Source organism: Ochotona curzoniae, unplaced genomic scaffold (genome assembly GCF_017591425.1).
Source record: "Ochotona curzoniae isolate NIBS_2020 unplaced genomic scaffold, NIBS_Ocur_1.0 patch239, whole genome shotgun sequence".
NCBI lineage: Eukaryota > Metazoa > Chordata > Mammalia > Lagomorpha > Ochotonidae > Ochotona > Ochotona curzoniae.
Genome location: NW_024466794.1, coordinates 129 through 17834, shown reverse-complemented (window position 1 = coordinate 17834; position 17706 = coordinate 129). Strand labels below are relative to the sequence as shown.

General features: G+C 45.0%; 1 protein-coding gene across 1 annotated transcript; it reads right to left on the bottom strand.

Annotated features, from left to right (window-relative positions):
• Window positions 1-12421: 12421 nt before the first annotated feature.
• Window positions 12422-17309, bottom strand: LOC121166806 (poly(A) RNA polymerase GLD2-like). Its single transcript, XM_040996092.1, has 3 exons — window positions 17063-17309; window positions 15062-15141; window positions 12422-13790 (listed from the first exon to the last, which is right to left on the bottom strand). The coding sequence occupies exons 1-3, from the start codon at window positions 17139-17141 to the stop codon at window positions 13716-13718; spliced, it is 234 nt and encodes a 77-aa protein (XP_040852026.1). The 5' UTR covers window positions 17142-17309; the 3' UTR covers window positions 12422-13715.
• Window positions 17310-17706: the final 397 nt, after the last annotated feature.

The following is a 17706-nucleotide window of genomic DNA, read 5'->3' as shown; positions in this document are numbered from 1 at the left end:
GCAGACAGTTGAATTACATGATGGGTGGTCTCCTGCTGTTGATGATAAACCTTCAAGGTGTTTTGCTAAGCAGTTTGAGCCCTTACCAGCTAGACCAGACCCAGCAAAGGTCGGCTTTAGAGGAGCAATACAGCAGGCGCATAAGGAAGGTGATTTTTTCTGTTTTCCTGTTATTTATGAATGGGATGAACCTGAATGGGAGCCGTTGCCTTATAAGCTTATTAAAGAACTAAAGCATGCTGTCTCTGACTACGGGCCAAACTCCCCGTACACTATGACAATGGTGGAGGGACTAGCAGCAAAGTGGATGACTCCATATGATTGGTTTCAGGTTGCTAAGGCTTGCCTCACAGGAGGAAACTTCCTTTTGTGGAAAATGGAATATGAGGAATTAGCTAAAGCAGAAGTAAAGTCTCATGGATCTGTGAGGCGTGGCAAGTCTCTTACCTTAGACATGCTTTTAGGACAGGGCACTCATCTTGGCGTTTCAGAACAACTTACTCTGCCTAAGGAGACATTACAGCTTATCTCCTCCCTGGCACTAGGAGCATGGAAACGCCTGCCATCTCCAGATCAAAAGTCTTCAGGTTTTGTAAATGTTAAGCAGAAGCCTGAGGAGCCTTTTGAAGATTTTGTAGCTCGACTTACTGAAGCAGTGAGCAGGACAGTAATTAACAATACAGCTACAGATCTCATAGTTAAACAGCTAGCTTTTGAGAATGCTACTCCAACTTGCCAGACCTTAATTCAGCCAGTGAGAAGGACAGGAGATTTGTCAGACTATGTTAGAGCTTGTGCTGAGGTAACTCCAACTTACATGCAAGGGTTAACTATTGCTGCAGCTCTTCAAGGTCAAACTGCTACTCACGTTTTAAAGAACATGAGAAGTAATCAAGGAAATCAAAAAAGAAACAATTGTTATTCCTGTGGCGGAGTTGGACATTTTAGCCACAGCTGTCCCACCAGAAATTTGTCTCAGAATTCTAGACAGGAAAAAACTTATGTGGACAATCCTAAACCTAATATAAATCCTCCTCACACTGTCTGTCCACGATGTGAGAAAGGATTTCATTGGCAGAAGGATTGTCGATCTAAACTTCACAAGAATGGGACTGTTTTATTGCCTCAAAGCCAATTTAATTTGAGTAATCAGCCTGTCCAAGCTCAGATGCAGGGAAACGGGAGGCGGGCCCAGTCCCGGGCCCCCCAAATAATGGGGACACTACAAGCTTCAGTCAACCCTTTCCTGCAGCCAAGCGGGTCTCAGACCTCCAGCGTGCCACCCCAGGCAGTGCAGGACTGGACCTCAGCTCCTCCACCTCAGCAATATTAACCCCTGACTCGCCAGTTGTTTGCCTGGCCACCGGAGTTTTTGGACCTTTACCAGTAGGCACTATGGGACTTATTTTAGGGAGAAGCTCCACCTCTCTACAAGGAATCCAAGTTATTCCTGGGGTGGTGGATGCTGACTATTCTGGTGAAATTCAGGTTATGATAGGGCCACCAACAAAAACTGTTGTCATCCACCCTGGTCAAAGAATTGCTCAGTTAATTATTATGCCTTATTTTAACATGGGCAGCTCAGCTTCCCAGACCCCTCGAGGTAAAAATGCATTTGGCTCCAGTAATGCAGCTTTTTGGGTTCAGGAAATTCAGACTCAGCGACCTACTAAAGTATTAGAAATTCAAGGGAGAAAGTTTCTTGGACTGATGGACACAGGAGCTGATGTATCTTGCATAGCTGGGAAAGATTGGCCTTCTTCCTGGCCTACTCAGATGACTCCTTCACATCTTGTGGGGCTTGGTCATGCCTCTAATGTAGCTAAAAGTTCTCAAGTCCTGCCTTGGTCAGATGGGGAGCAGCAAGGAACCTTTACTCCTTACGTTGTGCCGTCTCTCCCCATCTCCTTGTGGGGAAGGGATGTCATGGCACAAATGGGCCTTTTACTGGTGAGTCCTAATGAACTTGTAACCTCACAAATGCTACAGATGGGTTTCCATCCTGACAGAGGCCTGGGTAAGTCTCTGCAGGGAAGGACATGTCCTGTCTCCATCCGACCAAAGCATGACAAAGCAGGCTTAGGATATCAGGATTTTTTATCGGGGCCACTGTCCAAATAACAGCAGACCCTATAATATGGACCTCCTCTACGCCTGTGTGGGTAGAGCAGTGGCCCCTAACCTCAGAAAAATTACAGGCAGCATCTCAGTTAATCAATGAACAACTTTTATTAGGACATTTAGAACCTTCTACTAGTCCTTGGAATACTCCAATTTTTGTCATTAAGAAAAAATCAGGAAAATGGAGATTACTTCAGGATTTAAGGAAAGTTAATGCTGTTATGGAGCCCATGGGAGCTCTTCAGCCAGGATTGCCCTCCCCTGTTGCTGTTCCAAGGGGAGATAATATCATTGTTGTAGATTTACAAGACTGTTTTTTTACCATTCCTCTGCACCCAAATGATAGGCCTAAATTTGCTTTTAGCCTGCCTTCCACTAATTTAAAACGGCCTTTTCAACGATTTCAATGGAAAGTTTTGCCCCAAGGTATGAAAAACAGTCCTACCTTGTGTCAAAAATTTGTGGATTTAGCCTTACAGGAGTTTAGGGAAAAATTTCCAACAATTTATGTTATTCACTATATGGATGATATATTAATTTCTCACAGGGACAGAGCTTTTCTACAAACAGCCCTTACTCAATTAATCGAAGTTTTGACTAATCATGGCTTGATAATAGCTCCTGAAAAAATTCAAGTACAACCTCCTTATAATTTTTTAGGACGACAAATACATTCTGATTTTGTTTCACCCCAAACTTTACAGCTCAGGATGGATAATTTAACAACTCTTAATGATTTTCAAAAACTTTTGGGAGATATAAACTGGTTACGTCCCTATTTAAGATTAACTACTGCTGACCTTCAGCCTTTGTTTAATATATTAAGAGGAGACTCTAACCCACGGTCTCCACGATTACTGACAGATGAGGCAAAGAAGGCATTACAGTTGTTTGAATCTAAATTATCTCAAAACAGAGTTCTTAGAATTGACTATAACCTCCCTTGGCAGTTAATTATTCTACCCACTGTTCATACCCCAACTGGATGCTTGTGGCAACAAGGGCCTTTAGAATGGCTACACCTCCCTTCCATGCATAAAAAGGTTATTACTCCTTACTGTGTTTTGATTTCTACCTTAATCACAAAAGGACGTTATAGGAGTAAGGAACTGTTTGGTAAAGATGTAGATGAAATAATTATTCCTTACAGCTCTGAACAGCTTACTTACTTAATATCAGAGGATGAGACATGGCAAATTGCACTCTTAACCTTTGTGGGTAAAATTTCACATCATTTACCCAAAAATCCTCTTTTACATTTTATTAAAAACCATCCTGTTATATTTCAAAAAACTTGTTCCTCAACTCCTGTGCCTCAACCTGCTTCTTTAGTCTTTACAGATGGATCATCAAATGGAATGGCTTCCTTAATTATAGATTCCCAAAAATTTTCCTTTAAGACAGAGGAGAAATCAGCCCAGAGAGTGGAACTCTGTGCTGTTATTGAGGCATTTAAACGTTTAAAGGATGTTGCTTTTAACCTTTATACAGATTCATCTTATATTGCCACTCTTTTCCCACATATAGAGACTACTCCTTTAACTGGCAGCCACACTGCTATCATTGCCTTGCTTACCCAGCTGCAGGATCTAATTTATCTTAGGAACTTGCCTTTTTTTGTCGGACATGTGAGAGCACATTCTAATCTGCCCGGACCGATGCATGAGAGCAATGCACTCGCCGACTCTCTAACTAAAACTCTAGTGGGTACTGTTCAGGCTGCAAAAGAGAATCATGCTCTTCATCATCAAAATGCTACTGCACTTAGATTCCAGTTTCGTCTCCCCCGCGAGGCGGCTCGAGCTATTGTGCGGGAATGTGCGATCTGTCCTGAGGTGCATTCCGCCCCTAAGATGGGAGTTAACCCTAGAGGTTTACGGCCTAATGATTTATGGCAAATGGATGTAACCCACATTGCCAGCTTTGGACGAGTGGCATATGTGCATGTTGTTGTTGATACCTTTTCACATGTAATTTGGGCTACGGCTCGAACTGGGGAAGCAGTTAAAGATGTTACACAACATTTATGTGCTTGCTTTGCAGTACTTGGTTGTCCTAAAGCTATAAAGACAGACAATGCTCCAGCATATACTTCTAAGGCATTTCAATCATTCTGTTCTATGTTCTCTATTTCTCACTCCACTGGAATTCCTTATAACCCCCAAGGTCAAGCTATAGTTGAGCGTTCTAACCAGATTTTAAAAACTCAAATATCCAAATTACAGCAGGGTGAATTCAAACATTCATCACCTCAATATATTTTAAATCATGCCTTATTTGTGCTTAACCATCTTAATTTGGATCAGAATGGTGAAAGCTCATTCTCTCGACATTGTTCTCACATTGGATCCTCCCCTAAGCCTCTGGTGAAATGGAAAGATGTCCTCACGGGTCAATGGAAAGGACCTGATTTCCTTCTAACTTCCGGAAGAGGATATGCTTGTGTTTTCCCACAGGACTCAGACTCGCCAATTTGGATTCCAGATCGACTAATTAGACATCATGTCCAACCTTCCTCAACTCCCGGGGCATCCTCCTCGACCACAATCAAGGCTTCGGTCCCGCAAGAGACGTCACCCACCGTCACTCCTGCCAACACCTCCACCTCAGACACCTGAGAGACGCCCACCTGAGTCATCTTCTCCTGAGAGCAGTGTGCCTAAGAAGCCTGATTTGTCAGCCACTGAAGAATTCCTCCCGGTCCTCATGTCCGGTTTACAGCTTCAACCTCCCCTTATCTCACATCCACGAGCAGCCTCTACACGCCGAGTCTCTCCTCCTACTTGGGGCCAGGTCAAAGCCCTAACCTCTTCAGCCCAACGGCTGGTGATTTCTCAGCAGCGCCCTTGTACTCCTGATAATTTGTTTGTCGCCATGCTTGCCATCCTTACAGTTCAGGTGGGTTTCCTACCCATGACCACTGCCCAACAATATTGGGCCTATATTCCTGACCCTCCTTTACTCCATCCAACCACATGGAATTATCAGGAGATTAAGGTATTTACTTCTGACTCCTCCCTTATGGGAGGCAGTCAAGACTCCTTTGTTACTTACAAGATTTCCCAACCCTTTGATTACCATGGGCATGCAGATGCTTTACCTATTTGCTTTTCATCCCCAGGTGTCCTTCCTATCCCTGGCTGTGTTACTTTAACTCGTCGATTTGTCGTTACAGACTCCCCTAACCCTAATCAACCGCCAAAACCCTCAGGTCACTTAGGTTCCTGGCAACAAAAACAACTACTTTGGATTCTTAGTTTTGCTTCCATTACAGATTCTCCGAGACCTAAAGGTGCTAAAGCTCACCCTTCTGTTTCTGCCCCTTCATCTATTGCAGCTTGTCAACCTCCTGCCAACCTTCCTCATGCCTGGGACCATATTAATCCCTACACAGGATACCCAACCTGGTATCAGTGTGTATTTCCTGACAAAACTGTTTCTTTTCAGGTACCTAATGACACCAACCTTGTATATGAATGGTCCACCTCCACTCCTCATGATAACTTCCTTCCATATTTTAATTCTTTGGCAAACCATTTTAATTGGTCTAATAACTTTATTCCAGCCTCCACAGTCCTCAATCACTGGTATAACCCTGGATGGGTAACTCCTATTTTTTCACTTCTTCCCTCTAACAACTCTATTCCTCAGCCTCATCTTTATAAATTATTTGCAGCAACAGATTCAGTCATTTTTCGACGCCCCTTTAAATCACCAGTTTCCAAAAATGTACGTGCTTGTCTTCCTTCCCCTTTCCTTGTCCTCACAGAAGGACCCTTAGGTTCCCTCTCCATTACCCGAAATGGCTCTATATACACTGTAATTTGTACTAAGTGTATTGTTACTAATTGTCTTAATTCTTCCCTGACACCTGGTACTTTTGTTATCTTAAGAAGGCCCTCATATGTGATGTTACCTGTAAATTTGACTGAGCCATGGTATGATGATGCTGCTCTTTATGCATTGGAATCAATTTCTACAGCTTTATCCCGTCCTAAACGCTTTGTGGTTTCCTTATTTTTAGGTCTCACTGCCTTTATTACCCTTATTGGATCTCTTGCAGCTTCAGCGACTGCCCTGACACAACAAGTTCATACAGCTCATCATGTTAATACTCTTTCTCGTAATGTTAGCCTTGCCCTATTTACCCAGGAAAGTATTGATAAAGATTTAGAGGCTAAGATTAATGCATTAGAAGAGGCAGTGATTTATATTGGCAATGAAATTCAACACTTAAAAACCAGATTTGGTGCCACTTGCCACAGTATTTATAAATGGATCTCTGTCACTCCTCTCCCTTATAATGACTCACATGTTTCTTGGAATGATGTTAAAACTCATCTCCAAGGTGTATGGAATAGTACTTCTACTACTCTTAGCATCCAGGAATTACATGCCCAGATTTCTGCCATCTCTCACTCTCATCTTCAGGCCCTTTCTGCGGGAGGCATTGCTAATCAATTTTTACAATCTCTTTCATCTTTTATTTCTGATAAGACCATTTCTTCATTCTTTATTAATTTGGGAATCACACTAATTGTTCTCCTTTTTGTGTTGTTTCTTGGCCCAGTCATCTTCCGACGTTTGAGCTCCATGATTCAAGCCACTCGCAGAGAACTGCGCATCCTTCAACTTAATAATAAAAAAGGGGGAAATGCTGGGGTCCGTGCAGTAGGTATGGATGACACGAAGGTGTGAAGAGAACAGCTCCCTGCTTGGCAGGGCCTGGGGAGCTTCCAGCTGTTTGGCAGGGCCCGGCAATTTCTCTCTGACCACCTTGACGCAGTCTCACCCCCTGTTTGCATGGACACTCAAGTATCCCACTAAGAATTCTGTAATCTATTGAGGCATTGTTTGCCCCTGTGAGATGGCTTTGGCAACTACTGTGAGCTTAAGAGTTAATGTTATTGATAATGTCTTAGTGAGTGGGCCTTTAACTGCGCACAGGAGTACAATTAAACCCATGCCATTTCTGGACACCTTATTGTGTGCCTACCCATTGCCCTGAAATCGGGCCCAGACATATAGCATGCCTTCTGGGAAACGGCTTAACAAGAATCTTACAAACTAATGGAAGTGATGGGAGTAAGAGCTGAAACTGCTATGGCAAAAATATAGTTGCTGTGACCTTAAAGGTTAACCTGTCCTTGCAACTCTTTAGAGCATAGAAAATGTAGCTGCTTTAGCTGCTTTCATAATCTTTTAACTAGAGGAAATATAGGATGATTCTATTAACATCACAGAGATATACTTTTGATTATTGTTTGATTGCTTATGAGGCGGTAGAGCCTGCAGTCGTAGGGGGATTTAATGTTTGAAACTTTTTGTCTTAGATCCTTATATTTTTTCTCTTTTGATGTATTTCTCCCATTATGTGATAGATAAAGTTGTGAAAATAAAATGTAGTAAGAATGTTTTACTAATTAGTAGGTAACCATCTGTGCCTTGGCCTTGGAGTTCTGACTATCACCTAGTGGTCACTTCTGAAGAATGAATAACGGCTTGCTTTAAAGAAACTGATTATAGTAACTTACAGAATTATCTTTAAGAGCACCTGGTTGACCATGAAGTAAAAATTAATTGAACATCTGTGCATGCTGTCTTAGTTCTAAAGTAAAAGATAAAAAATCAAACGTTTGTGCAGAAGCTTGAGAAGGGTTTTGAGTAAATAAAAAGGACAGTTTTTTCCTGAGCTGTTGTGAGAACGCACCAAACGTCTGTGTCTGTGTCTTTCTTTATCGCCGACTCCACGCACCCTTCCCGAGCTCCGAACTCAGCTGGAGCTGGACTCCGGCAGTCTTGAATGTTTGGCAATTAAGGTGTTGTTTGTTTTTCTGATCACAAAACATACTACGTTCCCCTTACACAAAAATTGCAAAGTTCAGACACACGTGAAGCATTTCACCTGCCATGGCCCCATCACCGAGAGCAGCCACCACGAACCTTTGCGCATCTTAAGGGTGACTTCTTACTGCTTACTAACTTTCCCTCACGACCTCTTGTGTTTCCTGGTTGACAACTGAACCACATGGTGAAAAACACTGAGCACGTTCAGCCTGACTCCCGTATCGTCTGTGGTGTGGCCAAGCCCTGCGTGACTGTTGTGCAGGCTGTTGCATGTCGTGATGCAGCCGCTGGAGAACATTTCACACTCAGGTGATGTCCCCATTGTCACCAAAAGTGATGGGGTCCTTCCTTTCTCTCTGACAGCTTCTCCAAGCAGAAGCTAAGCTGAGCTACTCTGCTGTCCCCAAGACAGTAAGGAAGAGTCTCTGCTCCAGGCAGAAGGACGTAGTGAATGTTCCAGGTTGGGCAGGCTTGGGCTCTTTCAGAGAAGGGCGCCTCTCCTCATCCACCATGCCACCACCTCCTCACACGTGTGGCTAGAGGTGGGAGGGAGTAGGGTAGGAACGCGAGCTCCCGTGCAAGCACTGAGCACTGTGCTGGGAGCAGCCACCTGTGGGGGGACAGGAAGAGAGCCCTGCTCCCTCCCACTGCTCAGCAGACACTCAAGGAACTGCACACCTGAGGCTTCAGGGCATGGCTGGCCAGCACCTGAGCTCCGGCTCACTTTAAAATCACTTGGGAGGGCTCAGGCTGACTCCAGAACTTAGTGAATCTACAGCAGGCTAATGTTTCAGCTAATTTTGTATGGCCTGAAAATGACCTGATGAAAATCCAAGCGGCTCTGGGCAGCTGCCTTGAGGAGACTTACCCATCACCACCGGCAAGTCCGCACCCTGGCAGCATGCTGGGCTCTGGGACTCCCAGTTCCCCTGGGACACCTTCCAGCCAGCCTGCTCCTGGTCAGACCCAGCTGCCAGCTCCTCTCCACTGCCTGCACTGTGGCCTGAGCCCTCAGCAGCTCCTTCTCTCTACCGCTGCCTTCCCAGCACCAACAGAGACCATGACACAGGAGGGTGAGGGTAACAGTTCTCTGTAAGGTAGGTCACAGACCAGCTTGTTAGCAACACAATCTGTTTTCAAATCCTGATCAGCATCAAGTCAAGACTCCATGGTCCCTGCTCTCTTTGACCCCCTCCCTGCCTCTGTCCCTTGTCACTCAGGCCTCCTTCCCTGACGTCCACCACAGCGCCCAGCCAGACTGCTTGATCTGAGGGAATGTGCTGCAACACTCTGAGCTGTCAGTCATTCACGTTTCAGTGTAAATGAGTTATTGCAGTTCTCTTGTGAGTAATTTGGGGGGGGGGGGTGGAGGGAGGTGAGAAAGTGAGCATAAGAGTGAGCATAAGAGGATTCCGAATTCCACCTGGGGAGGAGGCTGCAAAGGCCGGGACTGACCCATGTGCCCTTCTCAGGATGCCCAGGAACCCCACGTCCCCTGCACACTGCCAGGTCCTGCAGGTGCCTTCTCTGCTTTTGCTCTATGCACCTTCCATCCGCGGTGGCCACCGCGGCCTCAGTCCATCAGGGCAGTTCCACTTCCACTCACTCTCTTCTGGCTTCCCCCGTAAAGCTTGGTCCTTCCTCACACTGCTGAACGCACGGAGCAGCCAGATTTCTCCCTAGCTGTTCCCACAGAGAGCAGCGATTTTTATCTGGCGCGAGTCCCTCCTTTTCTCCTGAGATAGGGCGGTCAAGGAGGACACATCCAGGATGGATACAGACCCAGGGAACAAAAACAACCCCAGGCCGGTGAAGAGGGGCAGAGCGCCCAGGAGGGAGCGAGGCTTCCTGGTGTGCTCCTTCCAGCGTTTCCACGGAGGTGGCGGCGGCGAGGGGCAGGGCAGGGGTTGCCAGAGGAGCCCGACTTCCCACTGATGACTAGACCCCAAACCGAAACAGCTATTCAAGAATGGGCGTTACGCAAACTCAGGCATCCTCCCCACGCAAAAAGTCGAGGGGCTCTGTGCCACACCAGAGTCCCCTTGGCCTTGGGCATAAGGGGCAGGCTCCGTCAGGGCTGCCCCAGGGCGGACGCCAGCGCCCAGCCCCTCTGAGCCCTTGGGCGGGACCGCGAGCGCGTGCCCGGGGCGCAGGGGAGGCCGCACTACTCCTTCTCGGGCGCCCACGCGCAAAGGACTCCCCGGGGCTCGCCGAGCGGACACCCCTCCGTCCCCGGCCGCGCCTGCTACCTGGCGCCCGGCTCCTCGTCCGACTCCGCCGCCGTCCCGTCCTCCTCGTCTTCCAGCTCCTCTTCCTCCTCGCTCGCCAGCTCGCGGGCCGCCTCCTCGTCCCCGTCGGAGCCGAGGACGCCGTAGTCGGCATAGGTGCTGTCGCTGGTCGCCATCGCGCCTTCCCGGGCCGGGCCGGGGCCGGAGCCGGAGTCGGAGCCGTCCGCGCCGCGCCTACCGTGCCCTCTGCCCGGCCCGGCCCGGCCGGCGGCTCGGGTTCCTGGCGTGAGGGGGGGCGGGGAGCACGCGACTTTAAATAGAAGTTGTCTCAAAGTTTGGCCCGGCCGAGCTCGTCCCCAAGCACCCTGGCGGGGAGCAACGTCGCGCGCCCTCGCAGCCGGGAAAGAAACTGAGGCACTGCCGCGGTCCCGGGGTGCGCCGCCTCACCCCCGCGTCGCGCAAGGGCCGCTTCCATCCGCCAGTCAGCCGGACGTCCTCTCCCTCAGGGGACGCGAGTGCAGCGCTCGCACCTGGAGGAGTGGTCTTCACAGCAGCCCGAGGCTGACTTCTGACCCCGGGTCCAAAGGCTCCCACGTTCCCCTGGCCCCTGGGAAGCTAGCGTTTAACCTCCGCCTCCTCCCCTCAGCCCACGACGTGCCCCCATTGCTCCCTGGCCGCGCCCGCCCCACCTGTCCGCTCCTTGACTGAGAGGTCTGAGGGCCCAGACTCCACCACGCTTTCCCACGTGCCGCTCATCCCGCCTGAGGTTCCTCCATTTTTATTCACCTGCTTCCTGTCAGCTTTCAGGATCACCAGGTGCCTCAGTACCTTGTTTCTTTTCCCCCCTCAAGGTAGACTCATTCCCAAACTCCACAAACCTCAAACTAGCCAAATACCTAGCACAAATCACAGGGCCAGACTGGATTGTGTCCACAAGCTGAGGTAAAGATGCTTCCTTGCTTCAAGAGAATGGCTTTGGTTCAACACTAACAACCCAAATAAGCATGTATACTCCGAATTCAATAGCAGCCCTTCTATATTCCTTGCATTTAATTCAAACTCCTAAAAACTTAAGTCTACAAGATTTGCGAGTGTCTTGACGCAAACCAATCCAAAATCCAGAATTTCAGTGCATGCCATACGTTTCGTTATTTACTTACTTGAAAGCCAGAGACAGAAATCCTCAATTGTTGGTTCACTTCCCAAATGCCCCACACTGCTGAGGGCCCAAGACGCTAAAGCCAGAAGCTGAGCCTCAACCTAGGTCTCCCACAGAGGCAGCAACAGCGCGACGAGCAAACACTGCTTCGGAGCATCCGCCTTAGTGGACCCTGGATGGGGAGCAGGGCCAGGAGCTCAAGGCCCGCAGTCCTTACGGGTTGGGGCCTCTCACGAATGTACATGTTTGGCTTAGGAACACATGGATAATATAGAAAGCACAACAGAGGAAATGGAAATCCAGTGTTCACCACACGATTAAATAACTTAAGACTGAAAATAATAATGCTAACTGGTTTTTAAATTCTCTTATACCTAACAGCCCACCCCTCAACTTACTTAGTCTGTGATAAGAAGCAAAATTTTGGGCTTCAGTCCACTTAGACCTGGGTTTAAGCTTGTTTACCTCATGATCTATCTGTTACATTAACAGTTTTTAGAAAGCAGTGACAAAGGTGAGCCCCCTCAAGACTGGGAAACCAGGAGCACGGGAGGGGCTCTGCTGTAGAGGCCATGCCCCACTCTCACCACCCCCGAGAGTCGCACAGGGTTACCGGGCAGACCCAGCACCGTTTACAGACTGACTACCCAGTCACCACCAGATTTACTTTCTCTAGAGTCTGATAAGTTGCACAACACATCATAAATTTTAAACAAATTTCTAAGAAAAATAATTAATATAAAAAGCTTAAATATATTAAAGTTGCTATATATCAGCAGCCTTAAAAAAATTTTTCACCTTTGTAGAAATTCTTCCCTAACTACTCCAGAGAAATAAAGCATTGAGGATGCTCATGTGGCTGAACCACAAGAGAACTTGAGACCAAGATTCTCAGTACTATGCAAATCATCAAACAATATTATTTAAATATTTTGACTTTTTAATGAAAACTATTTAGATTTAAATATTGAATCAAACACAATAACTGGATTAAGCTTACTTCAAGATAACCACTTTCCCATCTCATCTCAAAAGAAGTGCACAGAAAAAAAAAACACTTCCACAATTTCCATATATAAACTTTATTCCACTTATCATACAAAAATTTAAACTTAAAAGAAAATGAAAATATGCACCTTTTACAAGTCAAGAGAAAAGCAAAATTTTAGCATTTGGTCTTCAAAAAATACATTAGAGGTACAAAGTGTGCTACAGTAGGTCTAAAAGTTGTACACAGTCCTTTTGAAAAAAGTTAAAACTGGCTTCAAGATTACTTTTTACATTTAAATTTACAGATATTTACACAAATCAAAAACCACCTTAATAAACACTGTAGCTTTTTTTTTTTTTAACAGTCACCACTACTTCCTTCTTATGGAAAAGTAATACTAAAAAAGGTATTTTATAACAAACATTAAGTTCTCAATTGATAACAATTTTGTTATGTTTCATCTAAACATTTTGTAGTGGCTTACTGCCTAAAAATTCCAGTTTAGATTACAATCCTATAATTGTACACAGAAAACAAAATCTGAGACTACAAATAGGATATAACCTTCACTTTGATCTTTATTTTGTTGTTCATGTCGCAGGGAAAAGGGAACCAGGAGGAGGACAATGGGAAGTGGAGCGGAAGTGCACACTGCACTGCCCCAAAGCACGGGAGAACTCATCTTGTCAAACGTCTATCTGGAGCTGCTGCTCTGGCTGCCGCAGGCGTGAGTGCTCACAGAGCTGCAGCACCCGCTGTCTCAGCACTGAACTGAAAGCCACCTTGCGAGCGGGCACATCCGGCGCGTGTGAAGTACTAACAAAACGATACGGGACGCCCGAAGCCTCAGCCCATGCTAGCAAGTCAAGCCCAGGATTTCATGATCTTTGAAGAAAAGATTCCATTCTGCTTTAAGTAACTGAGTTCACAGACCAAGTCCTTACTTTACCAGAACAGATTCAGACAAGCTACTTCCTGGAGGTTGTTATACTTTAGCACTTACCAACTGAACCTTCTCCAAAGGTCCACACTTCCTGTCAGTACTAGCATGTGATACAACAAACTGAAGTTACATCAAAAATTGTAATCTGTTCAGGTCATTTCCCAAAATATATTTTATCTGGTCTTCTGAATATCCATGCCATAATATTAATCAGCATCAATGTAAACATTTTCAAAAATAGATTTTAAATCAAAGGGCTTTATTAGGAAATGTCATAATAAAATATGCAATCTTTATTTAAGTATGTCCTTTAAAAAATAAAACATGAGAATGAAAAGCACAAGCACAAAGGAGCCATGGAGGCCCACGAGGCGCGGGAAGGACCCCGGCTCTTCACTGCCCGTGGTGACAGCAACAAAAGGCCGGTCATCTCTTCAGGACAGTGTGTCTCAGGGGGAGGATGCTGTTCAAGTCTCTCTTGTTTTTCAATCTGTGCCATGACTGGAAGAGAGACAGAAAGGTTTCTTACAATCCAATAGATGCAGAAAAAAACAGGAGACTTGAAAAAAAAAAGTTATAACAGTTCCCCTCCAGGTCGTAAAATTGTGGCAGACTTTTTCTTCTTTTTGGTTATTTCCCAAGCTTTTGGTTAGCACAAGGATTGTTTTTGTCCCCAGAGGAAAAAATGCTATTGTAAAACTGTATTGCTGTATTCAATTCTCTAATGAACAAATGGGCACACAGGAGGTACAAACAGATGCAACTCACAATATTAACACTTATTCACATATAAAACAAACATCTGGATTTCAAAGGCTAAGGGAGAAGTCTTCAATTACCTGATTGATCATTTTGTATCTTTTACTAACTTTTCAAATTCAAAACATTTATGAAGGAGGGAAGAAATTTATAATAAAAGCACATTAGCTATGCTTTAGAAAAAAATGAATGGAATTTATACCAAAAAAAAAAAAAATAGAAGAAACTGAAATTTTTGTTCACAAACTAAAACCCTGGCTCTCTTCTTGGTCCTGAGAATCGCTGTCATTTCATTTCCACTTAAGCTGTTCAACAGACTGGACGACTGTACAATGAAGCACACCTGTTTACTTATCAGTAAGAACAACAACACAGAATGCTCCGAGTTCTTAATTTAACGTTACACAAAAATTATTCCTATTTAGGTTTTGGCTTAAAATGAAAGAAACTATACAGCATAAATATTCTATTCTAGTTGACAAACTGAGAAGCCTATCCTTTAGGTATCAATGACACGTCCCCCTGTACATCTAGACAATGAAAAGCTCTACGTGGTCTTCACAGTCCTCGGAGCCTTCTCTCCTGGGACTCATCTCACCTGTCGTTAGCTCTGCCCGGGACTGTCGGAGCCTGAAGGTGGAGACTGTATGCTACGATGGCACTGTGCACACACGCACACATGCACAGTTTTAACATTTCAGAATATAAAAATAAACTGGCCTCTAATTCCTTGTAAATTTAAGGTACAGGGAAGAAAGGCAGAAGTTAGCCATCAGCTTCTAAAGCTGAAATAAATCCCCTAATAATTTATGGAGGCAAAGAGTCCATTTGATTTTACGCATTTTTTGGTGGGAGAAGTAAGCTTACCAAGTAAGCAAAAGCTATCTGAAGGAAAGCAGCCAGGAATCTAAAGGAAAAGCATCCCTTATTCAAGCAATACATGCCTCTATGCATCAGCAATGGCTGCCCACTAGTGCCCTACCACTTCTGCAGTCACTGTGACACACTGATACCTTTAAGAATTGATCCTTGATCATGTCAAACTTCTGCTTTTCATGCACAGCTCTTGCTGTATTTGTTCCATCAAAAGGTTCTGCAATGGGAAGAAATTGTTAAATAGCTATGAAATTACCATTTTGTGGCACTTCTTCAGCCTGCAGAAAGAGTGACCTCATACGATTAAGCCTGATAACATACAGCAAAGTTTAACATGACTACGGACTGTTTAGTACGGTGGAGCGAATTCAAGTGACAAGACGACTAAAAGTCACTGGCACAGACAGATTGTCTAAATTCTAAAAGGAGCTATCACATTTGAGGAATCATAGGAGGTCAAGAAAATAAAAATTAACTGTAAGAATGGAAAGTCATCAAAAAGAGGGGCTAGCATTTGGCACAACGAAATCAAGCTGTTGCCTGCAATGCCGGCACAAATAGCTGTTCCAATTTCAGCTCCTTGCTAATACACTTGGGAAAGCAGCAGGAGACGGTCCAGCTTGGGCTCGTCACTCACGCAGGAGAAGGATGAAGCTTCTGGCTCCTAACTTGAGCTTGGCCCAAGTACAGCTGCTACAGCCACTTGAGAACTGAATATTTCTTTGTTTCTCTCCATCTGTCTCCCCTCTCACTGTAACTCCTTCAAATAAATAAGATAAACATTTAAGTCTTTTAAAACTATTATATTAAAGAGTGGTAGCTAATGTCAAGTATCACTGACAGGTAGTTTTAATTTTCATTTAAACGGCAGGAGAAGTCACCCCTCCAAGCAGAGCGTCAATAGGAGAGAACAGGAAGGACAGTGCGAGGAGTTGCAGGGGCAGTGCCTGGTTTGGAGGTGAACAGGACGACAGGAAGTAGGGAACACCACAAGTAAACACAGCGAGTGGTGTCACGTGGCGTGGCTCCATGTCCACACACACTCCTGCTCACTGTGCACTCGCAAGATGAAAACCAAAGAAACAAGGGGACACGGGAATCAGAGGTGACAGTGAAGAGACGCGTCAGGGTGGGTGGCTGTGTGGGTCTGTCTGAAGGCAACAGTGACAGAATGACTGGAATAATGCCAGAAGCACATTAAAAATGAACACAGATTAAGAAAAATCCCCTTTAGTGTTCATTGTCTAAAATGGCTATTTTTTTAAAAAATTTTGTTATCACAACAGTGCATTTTTTTCCTTTTTTTTTTTTTAATTGGAAAGGGAACAGGAAGTCAGCGAGAGAACTTGCAAGTACTTGGGCCAGTTTCCAAGGCCTTTTCAGGAGCACCAGCAGGAAGCTGGCTAGACCTGGAACACACGTTCTGGTCCGGTGCTGCAAGTGCGGGGACTCAACCTGCTGTGCCACACTGCCAGTCCCTGTTCCTGATGGTATCATATACAGCAATCTATAACCCTGTTAATATTTAAAATATATCAACTAAAATATACACGCACTACAGGATTAGCAAACAAGATACCAAACCATTGCACTTCATAGCCACAAACTCTTAAGATGTTGCACATAATCCAACAGGCTAAAACTAATGTTTTCTTTCAAAGCTGATTCTCAACCCTTCCTTTGACAAGAACAACTGTGCCTCTCAAAGTCAATACCCACTGATTTCAGAAGGTAGAAAATGTCTCAAAAATCTGCTAAGTTAGAGAAAAGTTCAGTTCATTTAATTTTTAAAACCCAAGTATTGTCTGTATGAAGCTAGTATTTTTCACAGAATATAAAATTATATTTTCTGAATATAAATCATCCCGTAAAGATGATCATCCCTTCCACCTGTAAACCACCAGTTTAGGTTTCAATCAATGACAAGTATGAGAAATGCAGAAACCCAGCTTCTCCACGTGGGAGACTCAGAATGCTGGGTCACAAGTGGGACCTCTTCCGATTAGGGATATCAACTCCCTGAACTCATGCCTGTTTCTTACAACCAAAGAATTTGAGATGATTCTTCACTTAATGTAACACCGAAAGGCACAACCCACACCCGGGGCTGCTGGGGGCTGCCCGGAGGGAGGCTCTACCTTCCACACAGATGTACTTGTTTCTCCACTCAATGCCGTCAGGCCTCGGAATGGCTTTGGCTTCACGAACTGAAATCATCTGACTGTTCCAGCTACAAGAGGAAAGACATTCGTTATGTCACACGTTTCCACAATTTCTCTCATTATTTTTATTCTATCAATGGTAAGGCTAACTCTGACACACACAGACTTTCCCCAACTCTTTTCTTCATGACATCTACCTTTTAACAACTCACTTTATAATACTTACTTCATTTATATTCTCCCAAAATGGAAAATATATAACCTTCTATTGGTGCAAAAAATTTGAAAATTTTATGTACCAGGAGTTTTTATACACAAAAAAGTCTGAAGAACAGCTGGTGTCCCCTTTTTCCAGCATACAAGCCTTCTCCTCCAGGTCAGCGGGCGCAGGAAGACGTGGCGCTTCGGCCTCAGAAATTGACAATACTCAGCCTAGGAAAACCATCATGGCTTTTTGGAAATAGAATTCCTCTTCTACATTAAACACACAAAAATGGAGTGGCACAGTGTCATGGCAGGCTCAGCCGCAGCGCTGGCATCCCACATGTGAGCCAGTTCCTGTCCCTGGTGCCCCACTTTCCTGTTGAATATGGCAAAGGATGGCTCCTATGCTCGGGCCC

Bases quoted from the DNA above. Each gene is read 5' to 3' on its own strand.
- LOC121166806 (XM_040996092.1), bottom strand. From the start codon at position 17,141: ATGATTTCAGTTCGTGAAGCCAAAGCCATTCCGAGGCCTGACGGCATT. The intron at 15,142-17,062 runs GTAGAGCCTCCC...TTCCCATTGCAG, and splicing joins CAAGTACATCTGTGTGGAAG to AACCTTTTGATGGAACAAAT. The intron at 13,791-15,061 runs GTATCAGTGTGT...TCTCTCTTCCAG, and splicing joins TCAAGGATCAATTCTTAAAG to TCATGGCACAGATTGAAAAA.